The sequence below is a fragment of the Nilaparvata lugens genome, chromosome 9, assembly GCF_014356525.2.
Source record: "Nilaparvata lugens isolate BPH chromosome 9, ASM1435652v1, whole genome shotgun sequence".
NCBI classification, from domain to species: domain Eukaryota; kingdom Metazoa; phylum Arthropoda; class Insecta; order Hemiptera; family Delphacidae; genus Nilaparvata; species Nilaparvata lugens.
In genome coordinates, this window is record NC_052512.1 from 43,413,761 (window position 1) to 43,440,692 (window position 26,932).

The following is a 26,932-nucleotide window of genomic DNA, read 5'->3' on the forward strand; positions in this document are numbered from 1 at the left end:
GTCTGCTATTTCTTCATAGTGAATGATTTATTAGAATCAACAGTTTTCAACAGTATGCAATTGAAATAATCATATTTTCTCGAATTTCGAGCTTATTTTCAATTTTAGGTGAAAATGTTACTGAACATTAATTGTAGAGATTTTCATGCTCGATCTTTTCCACTTGAAATTTTTTGTTCAAATTGTATCTGAAGCCTGATACTTGGGAATCTAAAATCGAACTTTGCATAGATGGGGCGGAGCTCCTGAAATTTTTACAGATATGAGACTTATGGCAGTTGATAGAGCTTATTAATGACTAATTCAGGTATGAATTTGATCAAAATCGTTGAAGCCGTTTTCGAGAAAATCCGAAAAACGCTGTTTTTGACAACATTTTTGCCATTTCAGCCGCCATCTTTAATTATTGAATTTGATCGAAGTTGTTCGTGTCGGATCCTTATATTGTAAGGACCTTAAGTTCCAAATTTCAAGTCATTCCGTTAATTGGGAGATGATATATCGTGTACATAGATGCACATACACTCATACACACACACACACACACACACACACACACACACACACACACACACACACACACACACACACATACAGACCAACACCCAAAAACCACTTTTTTTGACTCAGGGGACCTTGAAACGTATAGAAATTTATAAATTTGGGTACTTTAATTTTTTTCGGAAAGCAACACTTTCCTTTCCTTACCTATTCCTTATGGTAATAGGGCAAGGAAAGTAAAAACGGTAGTTTGGAATTGAAGTAAGTATAGCTGATTGGTACCAGCTGTGGATAATTGTTCCCTAGAAGGCCTATACAAAATAATAATTATCACTCCCTTATCATTGAGAAACTGGAAAACGTTGGAAAAAAATTATTCAATGACAGACTAATTCACTTTTTTTTTCAATTTAGCTTAGCTTATATTCATCCTAATATGGAAGATGAAAAGAATATGGAATTCTGTGTAGCCTAATTCATCGTTTATCGCATATTTCCTGGACCATCTATTGACAGTCAACAACTATGAAAACATTGAATTAATCTTTGAAACACTGGTTTAACCTATCTATTTTTTCTTTTAATTCAACACTTTACTAATAGATATTACTATCAATTGATTGAGAAGAATATGTTTTCGGAATAATAAATGCTGCATGACCAAGAACATAGGAAGTCCGTATTGCAATGTAAATGGAAATATTGATTGTCAGATAAAATCCATGATTCACCAAATAATAAAGTCAAGTGTGACATGAGATACATTGACTTTTTGGCGGTACGAAGTTCGCCGGGTAAGCTATAGTTAATTATAATAAATCAGTTTCAATTTTGAATATTTGTGATTTAAACAAGTGAAGTTCTCAAATTGGTCTTTCAAGTCGCTTTAAAATTGAAACGTCACAGGCATATACCTTAACATAATCTTCTCCTTTACTAGTCAAATGCCAATACATCGATGACAAATTTATTTATTCATGATTGCCTTACATTTATCCTGAACTTCAGATGATATTGCTTGGAGACCAATTCTGCTACTAGACCAACGGGTCTTTCAAGAGATTGAACAATTTATTTGAACCTCCAAGAACAAAAGTTGATTTTTCTCCCTGATAACCCCAAGGATGAAAAGTACTTTCATACCGTGATGAACACAACAAGAGAGAGAACAAAAATGAGGCATGTCATGCCAGCAAGATAAAACTATGATAAAAAATAGGAACATACAGTAGTAGGCTACAGGTGAAAAATTTTAAATATCCGACATGTCACATATTATATGACCAAGACAAATAATATATAATAATATTTATACTGAGGGTGATGCCCACAAAAGTTCTTAGGCTTGTGCGTGGTTAACGAGTAAGAGGGATAATGATGAGAGATGACGACTATATGGGCTACTTTTCAGGTAGTCCGGAACGACGACTTATCGTTTCCTCTGAAAGACGGGGTGGTCGTATCTATGTGATTGTGCTGTGGTCAAAAACTTTTGTCCCGGTCGAGATTCGAACTCGGGTTCTCTTGATTATTAGAACAGCGCGTTATCACTTACTCCAACGAGCCACCCCGATGTTCAACAAAAATATAAAAATTCAGCCCAGTATGTGGAATAAGCAGGTCTCCTAGAAACAAAGCCAGAAAATATTCACCAAGGAAGTTCTACAGAGTGAAGTTGACTGTATCAACTCTGACTTACAGTTGTGAAGCATGGTTGCTGTTCAAAAAGAAACAAGATTCAAGAATTCAATCAGCAGACATGTAAAAGGATGCATTAGATAAGACCGCTTTAGGGATAAGTTAATTAGGGAAGAATGTGGCCTTATCATTTTACTCCCAAAGGAGTACTACTCCCTTTTGTTGCAGAAAACAACTACATTAGTATTATGTTCCAGAAAATGGAATTCAACTTAAGATAGTAGGGAGGAAAAATATCACATTGTCATAAAACAGGATTTTCTTTCATATGTTTGCTTGCTCAGAAATATAGCTTTAGAATCATTCTTATCAAAATATTATTAAATCTTAAAAAAACAAGAATACCGTATTGTCCGTTTGAAATAACAGACAACATTTAGACCTGATTGCTGCCAAGATAATTGAAAATTACTATAAATAAAAAGTAACGTCAGGAATAATTACATGAAGTACTCAAAAAGTAATGAAACCAGATTTCAAATAGTTATTTGTGCAACTAGTGCGCAAAGTGACAGTTTGCTGCACCGAAAGAAACGTTTACGCCCGAGCCGTAGGCGAGGGCGGAATGGTTTGTTGAGTGCAGCAGAGGAACTTTGCGCACGTATTTCACATTAAGTTTTTCCTACAGTTACCATTGAATATGAAAAGTGGGTAATTATGGGTAAAATTGCCTGGAATCCATCAAATAACTTAGTAGTGTTTGAATGGCGAGGCGGCTGTGTGGTGTGTGCTGTGGTGGCACTGTGCTGTTGCTGTCCTCGTTATAATATATAATAGTAATAATTAGCGCGTTGTGCTTCGTTGCACCTCTGCTCACTATAGCAGCCACAGCAGTCACTGTTACCAACTTCATTTTGATTTTGCTGCACTGTTGCTCCATATAACCTACTAAGTATTTTGCATTGCCATGTTGCAAATCTGGAGTGCAGAAAAATTTTTCCCGCACTAGAGCGGAAAAGTGATTCTTTGCGTTCTGTAATCAGTGCAGCAATGGCCACTTTTCAACGTAACTGTAGGAAAAGAAATTTTCCAACTTACTATTCAAGGGATAGTTTTAACAAACGAATTGGATAAAATATCAACCTCACATGTGTAATAATGAACAGTGTAAGACCCAGGCTAAATTTTACTCATTATATCGGGTATTGAAATTAGAATCAATGATAATAACAATATATTAAAATTTACTAAAGTTTAACATACCAGTAGAGAGCAAAGAACCAGTGAAATGAAAAGAACGGCACGAACTTCCATGATTGTTGATGAGTTATCTTTGAGATTATTTTTGAGAAATGAACTCAAGAAGGTGGCAGCATTCAGCTTTATAAGAGCCGACAATTTTTATGTTTGGAGAATAAGAAACAGATGTTGAAAATCCATTCTTTTGATTATAAAAGATTTCTTTCTAAAAGTTGGTTATCTTTCCCATTATTATCATTCATAGCAATTGTTAACCTTATACTACTTGTTCTTTTGTTTTATTATTTATTGTAAATCTTCAACTGTTATTGTTATACTATAATGAACTATACAATGCAGTTCACAGAACTCATTCCCCACACCTAGACTTGTTGTTTTTGTGGAGAATATTCACAATGCATAATGTCTCTGCTGCTGTATTCATTTTTTCTTTTTGTGAATAAAGATTATTCGAATTTGAAATTGGTCGAATTTTCCACAAAAGAATTTTTACACAGTAATTCTTTGAAACATTTATCATACTATAATGGATATAAATCAGTTTTGTAGATGAAAACTATTGATACCTCAATATACTTGCTGGTTGTTATAGTTGTGTTTGTATTTCACATTTTTCTAGTATGTTGATTTTTTTCTCATTGGTCAACTGGGTATTCTGTATTTTTCTTTTGACTCAATTCAATATAGTTCGTCGCTGAATCATGCTTTTCTAGGCTTTACCAAAAGTATTCAGTGTGTAGAGAATAGTCTTTGCAATTTCCTTACAATTAAAATATATTCAAAATGATGCCAGTATTGGATAATAGATAGATGATGAATAAATAACTTTTGAATCTCAGCCTTCGACGTGCCAAGCTCATTTTAAAACGTTATCCACTGTCGTTCACAGGCGTAGATTATAGACAACAAGAAATTAATTTATTCTGTGTCATCATAGTAGGTCGAAAGGATATGCTGCAGATTACAGACAATTGATGAAATTTTTTCTGTATCACAAGATTTGATACAAAACTTTTATACTCAACTTTGAAACACTGATTTAACCTATCTATATTTTTTAATTCAAAATCTACTGATAGATATTACTACCAAATGATTGAGCAGAATATGTTTTTGGAAAAGTATATGCTGCATGACTAAGCACATAGGAAGTCCGTATTGAAATGTGAATGGAAATATTGATTGTCAGATAAATTTCATGATTCACCAAATAAAGTCAAGTGTGACATAAGATACATTGACTTTTTGGCGGTACGAAGTTCGCCGGGTAAGCTTGTATGCAATAAAATTTACAACTTTTACATCAACAAACTGATGCGGGTTGAGATATCAATGTGCGGGTTCCGCCATTCATTTTCTTTTGGAACTCTGTATCGGAATCATGTATCACATGACCACCTTCTTATTTCAAAATATGAATTTGGATTCATATATGAGGGTCAAAGATGTTGAAGTGATAGAGTAAATTTCATTTCAAATGGGATCACCAACGATACCTCCTGTCAAATTATACTTCGGAAATATATATTCAGCTTTTTTTTAGTTTTCACTAACTCTGTATTATTGAAAGATGCGGGTGTCAACAACAGCAACAGTATTGTCAATCATACAGTGCCATTATAACGTGGACCTCACTATACCCTTACCTGTCTTCGAGGCCGTCGACATACTCCTTCTTGCGTTTTCTCGAATCCTGGGCGGATATTTTATTTCTGATTTTGCGCCGGATTCGCTTCAATTCCCGCTCCTCCTGTTTGGTCAGTGGATAGTGCGAAGGCATAGAAATTCCCTCTTTTATCATCAGGCGTTTCTCTTCAGCTGACAACACAAAACACAACAAAATTGTAAAATATTGCAGCAAAAAGTATCATTTCAAAAGTACAATATTTTGGAAGTTGCATTTGTTCAAATATTAATTAACTAGCCGTCAGGCTCGCTTCGCTCGCCATATCCGTCTAGCCAGGGGGCTCCGCCCCCTGGACCCCCGACTGGATCGTCCAAGAATGAGATCAGCAGACTCGCTTCGCTCGCCTGCATTTTTCATTTGAGCATTTTTATCATATGTTAGAACAATTCAGTCGGGGGTCCAGACTAAACGTCTGGCTAAACGGATATGGCGAGCGAAGCGAGCCTGACGGCTAGTAATGTAATATTCCCAGGATTGAAGTAGCAGTGCCCAATCAATTTTTCCGCGATAAATGCATTTAAATCTTCAACTTGGTGCCAACCTAACAAAGTCAACTCAACATAATGCCAACCTGACAAAATTATTAATTTAGTTGCCAGTTAACAACTGTTTCGAAGAGGTACTCTATCTAGATTATAGTTCTATATTAACATATGGTATGGACATTTTTCAATTATAATTAAGAGAATAAGAAGAATATACATGCTAAAAGACGAAATTCAAACCCTTATAAACCACCCTTAGAGTTCAAATATTGCCAAAAGATTTCTTAGTGCGCCTCTAAAGGGCCAACTGAACATACATACCAAATTTGAACGTTTTTGGTCTAATAGATCTTTAATTCTGCGAGTGAGTGAGTCAGTCAGTCAGTCATTCAGTGAGTGAGTGCCATTTCGCTTTTATATATATAGATATCTGCCAAAGATTCAATATATTTAATTAAATATATAAATAGCTTTATTGCTGATATATACCCTACAGACGGTAGCTGATACAGGTTTACTGATGTAATATCAACTGTTCATTCTTGTTTAAATTTATTAATTATATTTTATGGAGCAGGAAATCATATTTTTCAATAATTTCATAATAAATTTTTATAATTAAGATGAAATATTTTGTTAATTAATTATTAATTCTACATTGCTGGAAGACGATCTGGCAACAGAGCAAAGCGAGAAAGAGATAGCTCTATCTGCTTTGTCGCATGATAGACAAGTATAGCAACAACATTGTAAATCGAATTCTGGCATTATAACGTGAACCTATAGTTAGGTCCTATAGTGAGGTCCATGTTATAATGGCAGTGAAGAAAGATAGGAGAACAACGTTGCCAAGTCTCTCCATTTTGCCACTGACTGTACACAGCTGTTACTCAATTCATCCCATTAAATTTAATCTAATAATAATTATCATAATCAATTTAATGTCAAATTAATGAAGAAAATATATTTTTTCATAATTTGATTCAAAAATTTGCTTTCATAACTGAGATCAAATTTTTATTTTTATACAAACCCGAAATGGCTGCTAATTTAAAATGCTGTGATACAACGATCTGAATTTCAAAACAACAGAAATTGAGTTATTTGGTAGGTATTATATTCCAATTTCTTTTTAAAATGATACAAGAATAGAAATCCTATTCAAAACTAAGTAATTTCAATGGATTAATTCTGAAATAGCTTTTCAATATTATTTATACCAGTACGAGTAGGTCTAACCCATACGGGTGGGCTAACTGAAGCATGGATGAAATCTAGGATGGTTAGTTATCAACTTTTAAAATGTCATTTCATGTATTTTAATTTGTGTTTCTCATACAGTAATGTTTAAAAATTATTTCATCGTTTCAAAAATACAAAAAAATAATCAATTATACGACTTGTGTACTCAAGTATTTCGATAGAATGAAGAAAAAAAAATGGCGGTTGAGAATTGTTTGTTAAGTTTTGTACAGTCACTGTCAAAAGTAAATATAAAATATTCTCACTAATAGACAACATTGCAAAGCGAGAGAGAGAGATAGTACTATCTGTTTTGTTGAATGATAGACAAGGATTGCAACACTATTGTAAATCGAATTCTGCCATTAAAACGTGGGCCTCATCAAAGTTCTAATGTGTGGAGAGAGCACAGGGTTTTGTGGTTGTGATTGGGGTGGGGGAAGGAAACAGCACAGGGATTTGGATGTGATTGTGAACTGGATCCGATTTGAGCCAATCACAGCTCGACTGCTGATTATGCTGATAACGCGATTTGTTTTATTGCACGCTGGATGATAGGAGCCCAACCAACTGACCCAACTCCCATTTGACCCAACCTACCACTAGACCCAATTTTTAAAATAGAGAAAAACCGCGAAACCATTTGACCCAATAGACATCTGACCCAATATACCATTTGTCCCAACTCTATGAATATCAAAAAACCAACTGACCCAATTGACATCTGACCCAACCTACCACTTGACCCAACTACTGTGCTGCACTCTGGCAAAACGTCTGCAATGTTCCAAGCTTGGTTACTCTCTACCTACGGTCTACTCTTCAGGTAAAAGTCTAGAAGGCCTTGAAACCAAGCACAACTGTTTTGACAGTTCTTGCTATCTTTGAGGTTAGATTTGTGTTATTTTGTGATTTTGAGGTTAGATCTGTATTATTAAATTTGGATGAGGTTATTAGATTTGGTAAAACCACCATAAAAGCATCTTATCAATCAGTAAATGATTGATGATTATTCAATTTGATATAGGTAACTTTTCACAACTAGATTTTACCTTACTCCTAGTATTGTAGTCTATTGTTGCTATCATAGTTTTTATTAAGTCAGAAAAAAGTTGTTGACAGGTATCCTACAGCCTACGATATAAGTTCTGTAAGACAATGGAATTGAGTTACCGTATTAGAAATAGAAATTGGAAATGAATATTTATGGACATTCCTTATAACCTAGGTTAAAACCTACAACATAAATAATTGTAGAGAATGACTTTGATCGAATCTGCCTTAAAAAATTTCCTCACAAGTTTCTTCCCTCAGTAAATTTGGATAAGTGTTTCTAGAATACATCGATTTAGAGTAGCCTACCTACATAGTTTTATGAATATTTCAGAAGCTATGTTTCTGGTTGTACTATTTATTTACTGAGAAATAAACAATTTGCACAACGAAATTTGTAAAAAAATCAAATAATCTCCATGATATAGTACCCTACAATTCTCGGTTACCGGTACTTATGAGACTGCATTTCTCAATTGAGTTATTTATTGAACTGCACTTTAAAAACCTAGAAATTTCAATAAAATATATTAACATTTTATGAGTTAGTCTGTAGGCCTACCGTAATTTATTAGGTAGGCCTACCTATTAATTAATAGTTTCCTCAGAAATGTGATTGAACATTTCCTCAAACAGCACCCTACACTGATGTTTATTCTTCAATTGTAACTATAGGCTAAATAGTTTAAATGATTACAGTAGAGTTTACAAAAAACAAGAGTTGATGAAACAAAAATATAATACTAATATGCTCTAATCTAACAGTCATGGGATTTGTAAAAAATAGCTCAATGGCATTGATAGCACAACTGCATTGCTTGAATTTGATGGTGACCGCAATGTCCAGATCACTATAGTCCACGTGTCCACTTGCGCTGAGAATGAAATTTGGTCGGTTACCCTAGCGATCGAATTTAACTCTGGACAGGATAACTTCATTTAGGACTAAATGGCAGGAATTCGTTGTCATATACAGAAGTTCAGTGCTCATTTTGGGCCGTTCAGAAAGATATTCTAGCATTAAGAGCAAGAAAGTAACTCTCAGCATGCACTAACTACACTAATTTGTGTAGTGTAATTTAAATTGGAAAAAATGAAAATAAGATAACTTAAACCATTGACTATGGATGTAAGTCAATCATAGTCAATCATACATAGTCAATGCTTACATCCATAGTCTTGAAACATTCATTTCCACTTGAAGTTTCTTTCATTTTGAGAAGTTCCACAACATCAATATTTAGTCTACTCTGAGAGTTTAAGCATTGACTATGGATGTAAGTCAATCATAGTCAATCATACATAGTCAATGCTTACATCCATAGTCAATGCTTAAACTCTCAGAGTAGACTAAATATTGATGTTGTGGAACTTCTCAAAATGAAAGAAACTTCAAGTGGAAATGAATGTTTCAAGTTTCTTTCATTGTGAAAAGAAGATAATAAATGAAACAAAATGACTGTTTATAAAATTAGACAAATTAATGTCAAGTTTATTATAAAATATCAACATAAAAAATAAGAAAGAAGCATATAATTATTTTATTTTTAATCAAATTATAAGAAGTGTGCACATTGAATCATATCATTTTTGCATACGTATAATTTTTGATTGCACATATCATTCTGGATTGCATGTATCATTTTGAATTGCAAATATCATTTTCCACTTGCAATCCATTTTTTAAAGATAAACAGATCATACCTAAATAATAATAGTGGAAACATTATTATTACTGTTATTGAAGTAACAGTAGCCTAGAATATTTATGGAAAATTAGGATCATCATTGTTTCCTCAAAAAATTTATTGGGAGAAATTTTATTGTGAGAATATTATTCAGGAAAGTCTTCATAAGAGGACTACTTTCAGCAGGACAAGTGAAAAATATTTCTTACAACCCATACCGGTGAACCCTCTATTACAATCTAGGCCAATAGGCCTTTTTTTAGAATGCCAAGAAAATATCTTTTTCAATAAATTAATTGTATTTCAAGTAATAGTTACATGTTTGAACCATTTTTTGTATATTGTTTTTCTACAATTTTTATCTAGCCTACTCTGCCTTGGGACAAACTTTTATGTGCCATGGTTTTTCGATTGTATATCTAAACTCATAGGCCACATAAAGACTTCTGGTTCTTACTAGCTGAATGGTGCCATCTGACGCTACAACTTGAGTAAAATTTCATTGGATTTGGTGTTGATCATTTATTAAATCAAATAAATTAAATTTGAAGTGAGACTAGTTTGTGTATGTGTATTTACGTGTGTATCTATTAGTATTCAAGTGTTTGGCGAATTCCATAACTTTTAATTTCTAAAAGAATGTGAATATCAACCGAACACATGATGAGTATGTGTTTTTTTTTTAATTTGATGTCTTTAAAGTATCTGTATTGATGAAATATTTTCAATTTGTCAACTGTTCTCTTTAGTGTTTTAATTTATTCTCTCATTGTTCAACCTTTCAATTATAAAATTTTCAAATACGTTTTCTGGGATTGATAATTTATCTTTACTTCTGCTTTAATATTGGTTTAGCATAGGGTGACCAAACGTCCCGGGAAACCGGGATTGTCCCGGTTTTTCATGAAAAAATACGGTGTCCAGAAAAATTGTTTCGGGACGCACAAAAGTCCCGGTAATTGGTTTTTAGTTTTACAAAAGTTCTAAAATAATTTAAAAAATATTTCGCATGATGAGAAGTTGACAAGTGGCACTTTATGGTTCTTGTATATGGGATATTCAAGCAAGTGGAGCAAGTCATTTTCAGCATTGTCAGTTTTTGATTGAATGATACTGAAAAGAGCGGCAAGCCATAGGAAAATCTTGAGAATACAGTTGCTTTTTTAACAAGAAGCACATTGAAATTGACGATTCTATTCTATCTGATCAGTTCGGAATAATAAAAAAATCAATGAAGAAAATTTTTAAAATAAAAGAAAGCACTATTGTGATGTCATGAAAAATGTGTGAGTTTTATAAAATATTGTGAGATTGTGACAGTCCTCGCCAGCACTCTAGGCTACAAATTTCACTATAATTGTTTGAAATACCAGCCCACAAAGTAAACATAGAAAAAATATTTTCTCTCATGAATTTACAATGGACTGATGGGAGAAACAGAATGAAAGTGGAGTCCCTTGAATCAATCCTGCTCATCCTGTACAATTACAAAAGGACTGTGTACAATTATACAAGATACAACTATGTTTTGAAGGACAAAGACATGAACAAGAAGGCTGGAAGCAGAACAAAATGCTCGTTTCTTCAAGATAAATTCACCCCGTCTACAAGCAGTGTGTAGTTGTAATTAAAAAGAAAAGCATAAAATTTGGGTTTTTTAGTTGCATTAGGCCTACATATTAGTATTAAAAATTACTGGGTAATTTTTGTATTTTTCCTGGGTGCATAGGGGGTGGGGGGATACATTTTAGGAGGCCCGGTTTTTTCTGGGATTGATTTGGTCACTCTAGTTTAGCAACTAGTTCAACCCAAAAGTCTTTGTGTGGTCTTGGAGATTTTTCTCAAATTTTTAGTTTCAGTAGCTCATAATTTTCAAACAAAAGTGAAAAGATGGAAATAACATTATCATTACGGTATATCTTGACTTCTGCTCTAATTGGTTTAGCGACACTACTTTAACCCCAAAGTCTCTGTGTATCCTAGGATATCATTTTCAAATTTTTAGATATAGCTCATAATTTTTAATCAATGGTAGATACCCTACCAGACTAACATAGATCTTCACATCATTGCTGATAAATAAAACTTTACTTTGTAATGATTATTAATAAATTTACTATTGACCATTGTTGGCCATTTATTTGTTGTTATATTATAGAAGATACATAGCAAATGAGATCAAATTTCCATTATAAATGTGGTCTTAATAGTGGATCAAATTGTTTCCTACAATTTTAGGTCAAATTGATAATTTTTGAACCAATATTGACCGAGCTTGAGTCAATTTCCCATCTTTCCAGAGGGTCTTCTTTGCTTGGACAGACTATGCCTATTTCACTGAATTTGATCCAAGGTCAAATTCAGGATCATGGTGATTAATGGGTGAATAAAAATGAAACGACATTGCCATTTTATTCATTATTATTTTATATTCTAGCTCTAGAATGGATAGATTCTATTTCAATGTTTACTAATTCACATAGCAGAGATTGAAACATAATAGATACTACTCTATTTTCACAAGAGTATATATTGTTGATTTTTATTAGTATTCTACCTACCATATTTTAATCTTTAAACAAGACATCATCAAGTGTTTCTCGTGGACTGAAATTTCCAATATTTTAAACTACTGTAGCTTCAAATAATAATTAATGCATTTAATCTTCCATCAAGGCATTTTCTAATTCCATCAAGGCAGTTCAATAATTTATTCTGAAATACAGTTCAAGCAGTCAACTTTGAAAATAATTATGATTCCCGCTTTTGAAAACAATACTGAAAATGTAGTACCAAATGTCACCACATAAGTAGGTTAGTCTTGACTGTCCTGACATCTACCAGAAAAGAGAAAATATCGGAATGTCAACTGTCATGACTGTCGAAGGAGTACCACTCATCAAGAAGGCATTGATGTTTTGCGCACCATAAACTATGCCACGAGAGCGCAGCACAGTAGTTGGGTCTAGTGGTAGGTTGGGTCAGATGGTTTTGTGATGTTTATAATATTGGGGCAAATGGTATATTGGGTCAAGTGGTTTCGCGGCTTTCCATGATTTAAAAGGATTGGGTCAAGTGGTAGGTTGGGTCAAATGGGAATTGGGTCAGTTGGTATGCACCCGCTTGGACTATAAGTTATATTATACTCTTCGCAGAATTCAAAACGGCTACTCTCTGTTTGAGCAATTTCCAATTTTCAAAACATTGCTTTTAAACATAGCGCTCTCAGAAGAATTAAATTAAATATTTCATATGAAAGAAAATAAGTTGATAATATAATTATTTGATAATTTTCCAGGTAATTTGAAAAATTTATTCAACAGATAAAATTGTTTATTGCTTGGTAATCTTTAAAAATATTTATATTTTTACATCACTGATTAGACAGCTGAGCACGTACCAGGCCGTGACTGGCCCGATCACCTGGAGAAAGCAGACGACAATATCAGATGTGCCCAGTACCTACTTGAGTGATGATGTCAAAGTTAGTTGATCATTCACTTTTCGTAAAATTATTTGCTAGTGCATTAATTCTCATTTTTAATTCAATTTGTAAAGTTTTTAATTACATCAATTGATAATTTAGTTTTCAGTAATGAGATTATACTACAGAGTAAACTTTTTCCTACGCTAATTCATGGTTTGAAGGTAAGTTGAAGTCACTTTTTCTTTCAAGTGTAAATATTCAACTCTTAAACTTAACTTTAATTCTTTTGAAGCATTCATTTTAGCCGGTAGTTATTTGTTTTTTATCCAAGTCTAGTTATATTCAGTTTTTTTAAATTGCCTCATAATATAAAGATTTTTTTTCAATACCGTACTTGTTAGTTTTTTAATTAACTATTTTGAGCCCAGCTTTCTCAAATAGTTTAAAACTTAGATATCTTTTAAAATACTTAAATAATCAATCATTTTGATCATTCTATATTTTTCTTATCGATTCTATACGGACAATTCTTATTACTCTTTCTTTTCCTATCACATACTTTTCTTAATTCTTTAAAAGAAATTCTATCAATCTCGAGTAAGTTATATAAACTCTATTTCAATAATGTAGTTCATTCCATTAAAAATGCTCCATCACAAAATCTTGGAAATGTTTTTATAGCCTAGTAATTTTTTTTATTGAAATGCTTTAGCCTACAAGTAGTTTGGATTCAAAACTAAAATAATTGGCAAGGCTAAGTTAGTACGGTACATCATAAAATAAAATTAATATAGCCCTATTACATTTTTCTTTTTAGGTCAAGTTACGTTTTTCAAGGTTGGCCAATAGTTGAAAAAATCCAATTTGTCAGGTTTGTTAATTGAATTTTATTAAAAATAATTAGTTTCAAGACCAATTGAATGCACAATCCCCCAATAAAAAAGTTCATTTTTTGAGTTTGTAGAGTGAACATTGATGTTGTGGAAGCTTTCCATAATTGAAGAGACTTGTGAGCACACACGAAAGCATGCTCCTGTCAAAAAATAATCTTAGTTGATTTTTTTGAAAATATCTTCAATTAATTTCTAAAACATAAGGTAGGCTTAACTTTAATATATTTATTACAGTTGATACTATTTGTAAATCATGATTATTAACCTAGGCTTTGTTTATTCCAACAGGACTATATGAACGTAAAGAAACGTTTATGGAAAGACATCATCAGTTATCAATGGAGAGCAGCGCCACTACCGTAATGAAGATATGGACCGGCGAATTTGGTATGAGGTATCTGGTATTTATATTATTTTAAGACAGGCTAGAACTTCTTAACACTTTCCCATAACACAGATATTTAGGGATGGGATGTTTGTGGCGGTTAGTATTATAACATAGTTTATTCCAACCCTTTCGGCAGTGCCAAGTTCTATCCGGTTGGTTCTGAGTCCAATGGATGCTTTCAAGTTAGAGTCAACTGACCTGCAGATCGCATTTCCGCGTGCCAACAACTGGACGAACATGTGCTACTGTTTGATTGTGGTCTGTGAATGGCTGTGGTGTAAGACAATCACTATAAATAGGGCTTGAGTGGTTAGGGTCCCCGTAGGATATTTGCAGTTGTCAGTCGAGTATTTCATTTCTGATCAGTGCCCTTTGTGGCGGTCTCACAGCTTTTTCATGATGGTTGCGGGCTCAGTACAGCACTAACTTGATGGGCAGGTGGGGTACTGTTACACTGTGGCCTGGTCTGATTTGTTCTATGAGACTGGCGATGTAAATATTAGATTAATGCTGGATTAAGATTAGATTTAAGGCTGAAGTAAAAGTGAAGTATAGCCTCTAGCCTTTGCTAGTTGGCGGGGGAAAGCCTCTAGCCTTTGCTAGCTGGCGGAGGATAGACTCTAGCCTTTGCTAGTTGGCGGCGGATGAGAAAGTATAGCCTCTAGCCTTTGCTAGTTGGCGGGGGATAGCCTCTAGCCTTTGCTAGTTGGCGGGGGACAGCCTCTAGCCTTTGCTAGTTGGCGGGGGACAGCCTCTAGCCTTTGCTAGTTGGCGAGGGACAGCCTCTAGCCTTTGCTAGTTGGCGGGGGACGAGAAAGTATAGCCTCTAGCCTTTGCTAGTTGGCGGGGGGATCATCCACTCCTGGTGGTCAGGTAGTGCATTAGTTTAGTTTAGTGATAAGTCATTAGAATTAAGAAATTAGAAATCTAAGTTTAGTTTTAAGATTGGAGTGATATTAGTAAAGTAAAGCCTCTAGCCTTTGCTAGTTGGCGGGGAAGAAAAATTATAGCCTCTAGCCTTTGCTAGTTGGCGGGGAAGAAAATGTATAGCCTCTAGCCTTTGCTAGTTGGCGGGGGATAGCCTCTAGCCTTTGCTAGTTGGCGGGGGATAGCCTCTAGCCTTTGCTAGTTGGCGCGGAACTGAAGATCAATGCAATCCTGTAAAACCTTGGGTTTAAACTGTTTTCTAACCTAATTTAAGTCTTAACTTGCATGAAATTTAGTTTATAAGTGACTTTATACCATTGATAATTCTGAAGTTATATCATTAAAGTATAGCCTCTAGCCTTTGCTAGTTGGCCGTGGATAGCCTATAGCCTTTGCTAGTTGGCGGAGAGATAGCCTCTAGCCTTTGCTAGTTGGCGGGGGACAGCCTCTAGCCTTTGCTAGTTGGCGGGGAAGAAAAAGTATAGCCTCTAGCCTTTGCTAGTTGGCGGGGGATAGCCTCTAGCCTTTGCTAGTTGGCGGGTGATAGCCTCTAGCCTTTGCTAGTTGGCGGGGACGAGAAAGCGTTGCCTCTAGCCTTTGCTAGTTGGCGGGGGGAACATGTAATCCTGTTGGTTCAGGAAGTGCCTTAGTTTAGTTTAATGATAAGTTAAAGTTGTAATTTATAATTTATCAACATTATATTAATGGTCTGTTTCTTGAGTAAGTTTCAGGTTCATCATGGCTTCCCTTACACATGTTTACAAATATTTTCTGTGTGCATGAAAATAATTACTAATTTTAATATTATTATATTTTTAACAATATTATATTATTGTATTCAATATAATTGTTCTGTTTCTTGAGTATGTTTCAGGTTCATCACATGGCTTCTCTTTCACATGTTTACAACTATATACTGTGTGCATGTGATCAGTTTCTAATATTAATATTGTATTATTTTGTTACAATTCTTATTATTGTATCTAATGTTATTTATTGTATTAAATTGCCCTGTTCCTCAATTTGTTTACAGGTTCATCACAGCATCACTTCTCTAATAATTATAAACACAATCGTCGCAGCAATCCATTCATTTTTACTCTGTGAGTAAAATGGTGTCTTTGAATTTACATTTTGCTCTGTGAGTAAAATGGTGTTTTTGATTTACATCCAATAACAATGGATTCTTTGAGTAATTTTCTTATATCTTGAATTTGTATTTTTTATCTACATTGTATTCAATCCTTTTGTTTTAGTTTCAGAGTGTTTCAGGTTCATCTTTTTAAACGCTCATATTTTTCATCTTAGCTCATCTTTTTAAACGCTCACATCTTTTCCTCCTCCATGCTTACTGTGTACATGCTTTGAGTGACCCATGTTGCATTTAGAACAACTCAAGTTCTTTGTCAACATAAATTTTCTCAATTTTTATGTTTCTCAAGTACGTTTCAGATTCATTGCGGCTTCTCTACTTAAAGTGCGCACATGCTCACAACTTTTATTTTTCATTTGAGTGTGATGCCCGCATGAGATTTAGGCTTGTGCATGGTTGATGAGGCGGATGATAAGATATGAATGCACCTACAGTTTTAGTTTCATCTCTTCATTTTTTTGAGTGCATGCTTCAAGTGAGCTAGGCTTGTGCATGGGTAATGAGGCGGATGATAATAAGAGATGAATGCATTTGCAGTTTTAGTTTTACAGCTCTATCTCTTCATGTGTTTTGAGTGCATGTTTAGGATGATTTATGTTGCACCTTGAACACGTTGTGTTGTGGTCATTTGTTGCATATTATATATTCACTTTTATGCATAATATGTGATGAAAAACATGTGTTATAATAATATTATATGTTGTATGTTGCATAATATTCACTATATGTCTTGAATGAGCTGTAGGCATACTAATAGATCGGTTTAACAGTCGGTTAAATTTTAACCGTGATTAATTTCACGAGAACCAATCTGAGATGGCCTTCTTGATAACACGGCTTCTCTGATTGGCTCTCGTGGAATTAATCACGATTAAAATTGTACTGTTGGATGCAAGAAGGGCTTCAAGTCACTCAAGCCCTTTTTGCGTAAAATGCTTAAACCCATTCCAGCTGGTTTTCTGTACATGCCTGCTAAATCTCGTTTCTGTATCTTTAAAACTGACTGAGATATGAAAATTTTTGTGAAGCACTGTTGGTCAACCTATAGCTTGTTGGCCTGATGCGTTTGTTTACAAGTTGAGTTGAATAGTTTCTGCAAAAGTTAGAAGTTTCCTTTTAGAAGTTAATTTTCTATTTAATGAGTTACTGTTCAATCAATAGGCTATTCATTGAATTATATAGTAATCAGAACAGTTATTGTTTGACAATGATGATGATGATTTGGACATTCAAAGTGATGAAGAAATAATAATAGCACATAAACAAGATTAAGATTTTAAATTATTCCATGACTTTTCAAATATATGTATTTTCATTTCAGTTGACCATCTAATCAATTTTCCATCTTATAATCAATAGAAATTAGTCTATTATAAAACACATTTTTTATGTTCTCATTCCATTTTATGCAAGAAGGGCCTGAAAAGATCTTTTTTGAAATGATTACCCATTATTTTACAAATAGAATTCTCAATACAAAATAAATAATGAATAGAAAAAATATTAAATTTTAATGCAATGGTTACTTAAGTGATACATCTTGACTGAGAATAAAAAATTATTCTGTTCGAAATGTTTCAGGGCATTTTTCTCAAAATCGAATTTTTGGACCCGGGCCCTTCTTGCATCCAACAGTACAATTTAACCGGCTGTTGTGCAACCGGCACTTAACACTTCATTAAAAAAAGAATGTATGAGACACTCCTCCAAAGAATAGAAGGGGTTTGCACGCAGAATATCAAATAGTGATTTGTTGAACAAAGAGGCTGGAAAGTTTTTAATGATTCTGGCAACACATGTAGGAATCATAAGCTATTTGTTGCATACTATCCAATTATTGGTCTCGAATGTGTTGCCAGGTATTATTGTATTCAAAATTATAAGTCAAGGTGAATTAAAGAGGTGTTTTCAGTTCTACAGAATAATGTAGAACTGACAACATCTCTTTCAATATTCATCTTAATATGGAGCGATTCCACTTCTCTTTTCCTAGTGTAAATTTTAAAATGATATATTATTTGCTGCATCTACTTTCCACTTGTATGTCTTGGATGTGATGTCAGGAACGTGTTTGAATTTTAATAGTCATTTTATATTATAGCATCACCATAATGATCATCACTACTATTTTATTCAAGATAATGGCTCAACTCACACTTACGCCACTCAGGTCGAGAAGAGACTCGACTCTAGTCGAGAGCAAGTGTTTTCAAATGGTGACAGTCGCGGAGACTAAAGTCGACTGGTCTGAGTGTGTCACCAAATGGTCACCACACTCAGACCAGTCGACTTTAGTCTCCGCGACTGTCACCATTTGAAAACACTTGCTCTCGACTAGAGTCGAGTCTCTTCTCGACCTGAGTGGCGTAAGTGTGAGTTGAGCCTTAGATTTCTCATTATTTAGTGAACTAAAACATATTTCGTTTCAGATTATAGATTTTCAGCTATATTTTCAACTCTTTATTACATTTTAGTGTCATAACAATAAATTTTCAAGTGCTAAATCATGAAGATCCTAGTGCCTTTGAAAATTTATGTTGAAAAATGTAATGAATGAGTTTCTATAATAAATAAAGTCAATGAGAATTTTCTATTATTATGGGAATAAAATAGGCCTATATCATAGCCACCTCTTAATACATACATCTATTAGAGGTGGCTATGCCTATATTCATTAATATAATATATATTATATTAATATTTAATGATATTATAAATCATAATCTTAAATACATATATTTTATTATTATATGTATTTGTCAAATTGTATTTTTATTTATTATTATTATTCATAATAATAATAATAATGATAAAGTTGATATATCTATTTAATAGTTCAGGACGAATGTATTTTTTTTATAATAGATGCATATTATTGTATAGTTGACTTAGGTCTTATTATTCTTCTATTTATTTCATTTTGGCGCATTTATTTCATTTGTCTAATATTATACATGTTTCATTTTTATTCTCTAATATCATTGTCTATTGTAATTAAGTAGAGATGTATATGGTTGGTATACGTTGTCAAAATTATTGTTTCAGACAATGAGATTTCAGATTCCTTCTCATGGATAGAAAGGAACATTATGATACCTTCTATAGAGTGAAGCCTTTTATGACTAACACCAAATGGAGCTCATGATCTAAGTAGACTCCTGGAAGCTAATGACCCGAAACGCCGACACCACCTCAGTGGGAAAAGGCTAAGAATAATACAAAGAGAGAGAAGCTTTACAAATGTCACCATTTTCTCACATCGCGAATTTTATCAGTGAATTTTAGTGATTTAGTGAAATAAGTAGTGCAATAACATCGAGTGATAATCTAGCTAGTTTAGTAAGTGAATGTAGGCTTCAAAAGTATGAAGTTCAAGACGAAATTTTGGCTACCGGTTCGCTACTTCATGGTTCAAAGGTTAGTGAAGAATTCTCTTTTATCTTCAAGTTTAAAATTTAAATTTTTAAATTTACTTTGATTATTTTAAATTTCTAGTTTAATCTCATTAAATTTTTAAATCTAATTCCTAGTTCAAATTTCAATTTTGAAAGTCACATTGATCCTTTCAAATCTATAGTTTAATTTATTCTGATAGTATTCAAGTAATTTACTGTTTTTTCGAGAATTAACTTTTTAATCGGATAGCCGGTGATTTTTTTATTATTATTGAATTAGGCTCAACTCACACTTACGCGACTCAGGTCGAGAAGAGACTGGACTCTAGTGGAGAGCATGTGTTTCCAAATGGTGACAGTCGCGGAGGACTAGAATCGACTGGTCTGAGTGTCACCATTTGGAAACACATGCTCTCGACTACTGTCGAGTCTCTTCTCGACCTGAGTCGCGTAAGTGTCAGTTCAACCTCAAAGGAACGTGACCGGTTGCATCTCCATTGAACCTCATTTTCTCTCTGTGGAGTTCGAAGAAATTCTGTTCCAGATGGCGTAATCTATCTCCAAACTCTGCTAACTCCTCACCAACATAACTCCAGTCGAATTTGAATATTTCACTAGTGGCTTATCAGTGAATTATGATCTTTCATATTGTTCTGTTCTATAATTTATTCATCCTCAAATTGATTGCTTGAAGTGTTTCTTTTTGAAACGTGAGTGAATGCAGACCAGTTATAGCTGTTAAGTGTTGCCAGATCTTTCTGGGATTTAAAAGTTTGTTTAGATGATTAATCTTAATCTCTCATGCTTTATAATACTAACCACATTGATACTAACATACATTTTTATCCATATTAATTACTCCATAATTCATTAAAAATAGATTAATACTTATTTCATCAAATTGATAAGCCAAAGCTGTACTGATTCTATAATTATATTTAAATCAACTTAATATTAATATAATATACCTCTACTATTAATATTAGTCTACTTCACAATTAATTAAAAAAATATCAATAATAATATTTCTTCAAGTTACAAAGTCATATGTCAGCTCAAGTTGTCAAAATTATTGATTCTAATTTTTTCAAAATGACTAAACAAAGCCTTACTATAATCATACTGTACATCATACATAGATTCCTCCAATATCATTATTTCTTAATTCTTTAAAAAAATATTACTTCATAATTCTCTTAAAATATTCCCTCCAATTTCTTCAAAGCTCAGTTCATGTTGTCAGAATGATTAATTCTTATTTCTTCAAAATGACAAGTCAAAGCCTTACTGATTATATAGCATTCTAACATCAATTCCTTCAATAGTGATTACTTCTCAATTCATTAAAAATATAAATAATAACTCCTTTAATTTGTTAAGACATAGCTCAGCTTATATCAAAATCAATTATATTAATTCCTCAAAAATTGACAAGCCAAAGGGATGATTCGATGATTAAATAACCTTAACTTTTGGACATCATCAACATTCTATCAAAATTTTTATCAATATACTATATTAATATTTATCAATATACTATCAAAATGTTAGAGGTTTGAGGACAAAGAGACACTCATTTCTGACTTCACTCTTGGCTTCTGATTATGATGTTATTGTTATCACTGAGACGTGGTTGTGTAATGGAATCATGGACAGTGAGTTGTTCACCGACTCCTATATTATTTATCGGAGAGATAGGCCACAAGGTATGGGCGGTGGGGTCCTGATTGCTGTTAATCGTAGGGTTCGCTCTAATCTATGTCCCTGTTTAACTCTTGATCCGTACGAGAGTCTTGGTGTCAATATCAACTTTGAGGGTGTTAGCCATACAGTAATCACTGTTTACATTCCTTGCTCTTCTAGCTTTCAGTACTTCGATACCTATTTGAGTCACCTGGAATCTTGTTATGCAGCTATTGGTGATAAGTTGATCTTTTTGGGGGATTTTAACTTACCTGAAATTACCAATGATAGGTATTGTTTGGAGCTGGGCTCTCCTTCTGCCAGAAGATTGGCCTCTTTCGTTAACTTTTATGAGCTGGCTCTCTGTAATACAGTTCTCAATTGTAATAATCGTATCTTGGACTTGGTCTTTTCCAGCATTGAAATTAATGTTGAGCGTTGTGATTATTTCCTGGTTCCAGAGGATGCTCACCATCCATCGCTTGTCATTACAGTTCAGATGTTGTCCACATTTCCTAATTCCCGTTCAAATTGTATTGAACTGTATGACTTCAGGAGGGCGGACTATCTCATGCTTTATACTCAGTTGAGAGATTGTCATTGGGAACTTATTTATAATTCTTCTGGTGTGGATGAAGCTATTGATATATTTTACAACTTCATCTATGAGTGCTTTGATAATTGTGTGCCAGAGAGGAGGGTCAGGCCGGGAGGCACTAAATATCCACCATGGTTTAATGCTGAAATAATAGGATTAATGAAAAGGAAGGATAGGTGTGCTAAAAAGAAGAGTTACTCTTTATACCACCTGGAACAATTTAAAAGCTTGAGAACTCGGGTCAAGCAGTTGATTGCTCGGCAATATAGTAACTATATATCCAGGGTGGAGTCGGGTATCAAAAGTGATGTCAAGAGCTTTTGGGGTTTTGTCAACTCAAGAAGAACTAATGGCTCTACTCATGAAGGTATGCATTTGGGTGACCAGGTTTTTGGTTTGCATGATTTGCCGGATGGCTTCGCTCAATATTTTTCTTCAGTTTTTTCTGATGACACACACTTGGCTGATGTCGACGATGGCAACATCAATCCTGGAATTAATATCTCTTCCCTTTCAATTGGTTCTATTGACCTGAGTACAATATTGGCAGCAATAGGTAATCTGAGACCTAGCTCTGGCTGTGGCCCTGACAATGTTCCTGCATTTATTGTAAAGGGTTGTGCTGAAATACTGGGCCCTCCCATGAAGTTCATCTTTGATCTATCCTTGAGGTCTTCAGTGTTCCCCACCAGATGGAAAATTGGTAAGGTTATTCCCATATTTAAGTCTGGAAGAAGGAATGACATATCCAACTTCCGCCCAATAACTCAATTGTCACCTTTTGCTAAGGTATTTGAGAGAGTGCTTTATGATTGTGTGATTTGTCATATTGGTCCCTTTTTATCTAATAGTCAGCATGGTTTCCTGAGGGGTCGCTCAACCACAACTAACTTGCTTGAGTTCACAGCTGATGTTTCAGAGGCGCTTGATGTTGGGGGTAGAGTGGATGTAGTATACACTGACTTTTCCAAGGCTTTTGATAGAATCAGTCATAGGCGGCTTGTTTGCAAATTATCTAGTTTTGGTTTGGTGCCTCAGCTTGTTAGTTTCTTTTCTGGCTACCTGAGTAATCGTCTTAATTATGTTTCTGTCTTGAATTTGAAATCTAGCACTTATGTCAGTTCCTCTGGTGTGCCTAAGGGTAGTAATTTGGGTCCTTTGTTGTTCTTAATGTTTATTAATGACCTGCCTGGCTGCCTGTTGCAATCCAATTGTTTGATGTTTGCTGATGACTTGAAGATCTACAGGAGGATTGATTGTCATAATGACTCTGTTCTGCTGCAAAGTGACCTGGATTTTGTCTCGGGATGGTGCACTGATAACGGCCTCGATCTCAATGTTGGCAAATGTAAATTTATGGTCTTCACTCGTAAGCTGAATTATCCTATTTTCAATTATAGAATTAACGGCTTTCAACTCTCTGGAGTCAATAGTTTCAAGGATCTGGGTGTATTGTTTGATTCTTCTCTGAGTTTTGCTCCCCATGTCCATTCTTTGGTTGGTAGGGCTAATAGGATGCTGGGTTTCATCATGAGATCTACGGCTGGGTTTAGAGATGTTGAAGGCTTGATGGCTCTCTTTCCTAGCCTTGTTTGGAGCTTGCTTGAATATTGCGCGGTGGTTTGGGATCCCCATCAGGTGGGTCTGATACATGAGATTGAAATTGTTCAGAATAAATTTTTGAGATTGTTATTTTGTAGAAAGCAGAATCGTCCTTGTCCTTTGGGGTTTCCAACTGGTGTGTTGCGCAGCATGTTCGGCTTTGAGACTTTGGGATCCAGACGGAAGGTACTTTCTTGTTTATTCCTCTATGGTCTTGTGAACGGTTCCGTGAGCAGTCCTAATCTGTTGGCAAGGCTGAATTTTAAGGTTCCTGTCTTCAATAATCGTAATCGGCAAGAGTTCTCAATCTGTAGATGTAACACGGTTGGTCATTATTACTCACCAATGAATCGTATTCCTCGTATATTCCTCTGCTGCGATGGTCAGGTGGATCTCTTCTGCTTGTCTAAATGGAGCTTCAAGAGAAAAATGTCTCCATTCTTCAATTGAAGAGTAATATAGACCTGTTGTTCTTAATTTACTCTGGTTCACAATGGCCTTTTTTTTGTTCTCTCCATGGTCACCCTTTTTCCACTAACTAACTTTTAATATTTTTTCCACTTCCCTTTTGATCCCTTTTTGTCTAGTTATTTTATCACTTCTCTTGAACCATATGTAATACGTAGGTTATATGTTGTTATTTTATGTGGTTATGATTGATCTTATTGAATATCAAAATTCAAATTTTATCATTTACCTTTAACATTGTTCTTTTCTTTTCTCAGAGTGCTATTATACTATTTTTCTTTTCTGTTTTCACATGTACCATTTTAATCATTCTCTTTTATTACTTTTCTAGTATTTATATATATATATCTATTTTTTTGTAATAATTTTTAATAATGCATTTCCTGTATTCATGAGTGCGTTTTGGGCTGTTATGCCTGTTGCACTCCTAGATTTTTGTAAGAATAAATAAATAATATCAGATAATGGCAAGTGAACTCTTATCAGAATTTATTACTGTTTGTTTTTCATTTTTCCACTGTTGATTAATCATTTTAATTATTGTGTTAATTTGAAATATTCATTACTCTCTTTAATTGAAATAATTGAAAATTGTATTTAAGATATAATTTTGCAGAAGTCCATTTGAATATTTGAAATCCAATTCTTCTTTCTTTTTCTTGACGTGTGACTTCCATCGTAGTTTTGTATCTAGTGTGTCATCCAAGATACTTAGCTTCATTTGCAAACGGAACTTCTTTGTTGTTCAATCTGATTGGAATGTACACATAATGCCTATTTGTGAAGACAACATGTGTGGACTTGCTTTCATTCAACTTAATCCGCCAGGTTCTAATCCATTTCTCGATTTTCTTGATGGCTTCTTGTGATTTACTTGTAGCTTCCTCATTAGATATGATTTTGCAGAAGTCCAGTTGAATATTCACATACATTTTTGCATGTTATCAAAATTTATTCAATTTAACTATTATAAATTTTGTTCCTTCCAGTTGTAAGTTTTTCCAACTAAGTCATTTGTCCATTGTAATCAACTTGTGGTGGAACGGATTAGCTGAAAATAAATTTGAGAAGGCCAACTTTTGTAAACATAGTTGAGTTTTTAGTTTGTAAGTAAATTATTTGTAACTTTGTTCCCTACTATAAGCTTAGCCCTGGCTGGTTAAGACCCGCCGCAAAGTAGACCTACGCTAATCCACGAAAAGCAACCCACGCCGTGGGATGTTTTGTAAACCATTGCTAGGCTTCTCTAGACATCTGTGTAATGATAATAATACATGCAATGAATAATCCACTTGTCAGCTGATTGATTATGAATAATTCAAATAGCAATGGTTTACAAAACATCCCACGGCGTGGGTTGCTTTTCCTGGATTATCGTGGGTTTACTTTGCGGTGGGCCTAACATAAATGAATATCTATCAAAATACTATTCATAAGATAATATTAAGATTAATTCTTCCAATATTAATTTCTACATAATTCATTAAAAAACATTACTACCAATTTTTTCAATTTGTCTCAAGTCATAGCTCAGCGCATGTTGTCAAAATTATTAATTCTAGTTACTTCAAATTCAATAATCCAACGCCTTACTAATTCTATAATCATACTAAAATTCATTCTTCTAATGATTAAATATTAATACTAATTTCAATTTTTGAGCCACGGCTCAATGCACTAATTAGTGAAGAATCCATAGCTTAGCTCATGATGTCAAAAATTTTAATCCTATAATCTCATCAAATTGGCAAGTCAAAGCCTATAGTGAGGTCCACGTTATAATGACAGTGAAGAAAGATAGGAGAAAAACGTTGCCAAGTCTCTCCATTTTGCCACTTACTGTACACAGCTGTTACTCAATTCATCCCATTAAATTTTATCCAATAATAATTATTTCCTTGATAAATTAATTAATTTAATGTCAAATTGATCAAGAAAATATATTTTTTTATAATTTGATTCAAAAATTTGCTTTCATGACTGAGATCAGATTTTTATTTTTATACAAACCTTAAATGGCAGCTAATTTAAAAAGCTGTGATACAACAATAGGCATTTCAAAACAACAGAAATTGAGTTATTTGTTAGGTATTCTATTCCAATTTCATTTTAAAATGGCATAATTGACCGAAACATGTCGTGATAAAATATTTTTAAAAAAGGGTACTGAGATTTTCAATTATTTTCTTTATATTTATATAAATATCTATCATACAATTCGACTTATATCGAAATAATATGTTGTTCTATAATATTATACAGACCTTGCAAACTTTGAATTAATTCAATCCATGTGATATCTTCTTAAGCAATCTTTTCTCTATGGCTTCACCACCATAAATGATACAGTATAGGCTAATCACATATGATACAGTATCACCTCAACATTATACAGTATAATCTCAACTTGATACACAACACCATAATTTGATACAAAACTGTTAAGCCATCGCTCAGCTCATGGTGCGTGGACTACATCAGAATTATTGTTTCTTTTCTATTTTTCCTTTGTTGAATAATAATTTTAAAATTAGAATACGGTATTTATTATATATTTTGATCATACCATTCAGTTGAAATAATAATCTATTTTAGATATTGTATTGAAACTAAGTTGGATTGAACAACTCAGATAACAGGCGAATATTTATATGAATTTCCAAGTGTGACTTCTGCAAAAATATAGCAGAAGTCACAGTTAGAAATTTATTTAAATTTTTGCCTGTTATTAAATTTGTTCAATATTGAACTGTTCTAAACCTTTTCCTTTCAGTTTGTAATTAAAAGCAGTTGGAATCACATTTGGAAATTAATATCAAAATATTAGCCTGTTATTAAATTTGT

At 33.7% G+C, this 26,932-nt stretch overlaps 1 protein-coding gene and 1 long non-coding RNA gene across 2 annotated transcripts; one reads left to right on the forward strand and one right to left on the reverse strand.

Annotated features, from left to right (window-relative positions):
* Positions 1-1,243: 1,243 nt before the first annotated feature.
* LOC120353166 (cyclic AMP-responsive element-binding protein 3-like protein 4) lies at positions 1,244-26,389 on the reverse strand. Its single transcript, XM_039435931.1, has 3 exons — positions 26,353-26,389; positions 5,046-5,217; positions 1,244-2,126 (listed from the first exon to the last, which is right to left on the reverse strand). Exons 2-3 carry the CDS (start codon positions 5,198-5,200, stop codon positions 2,078-2,080), a joined length of 204 nt encoding a protein of 67 aa, XP_039291865.1. The 5' UTR covers positions 5,201-5,217; positions 26,353-26,389; the 3' UTR covers positions 1,244-2,077.
* LOC120353167 lies at positions 19,095-20,701 on the forward strand. Its single transcript, XR_005572214.1, has 2 exons — positions 19,095-19,759; positions 20,282-20,701. It is a non-coding gene; the product is annotated as an uncharacterized LOC120353167 (long non-coding RNA).
* Positions 26,390-26,932: the final 543 nt, after the last annotated feature.

Coding starts and splice junctions, on each gene's coding strand:
- LOC120353166 (XM_039435931.1), bottom strand. CDS start 5,200: ATGATAAAAGAGGGAATTTCTATGCCTTCGCACTATCCACTGACCAAA. Junction 2,127..5,045: donor GTCGACGGCCTCGAAGACAG/GTAAGGGTATAG, acceptor CTTTGTTTCTAG/GAGACCTGCTTATTCCACAT.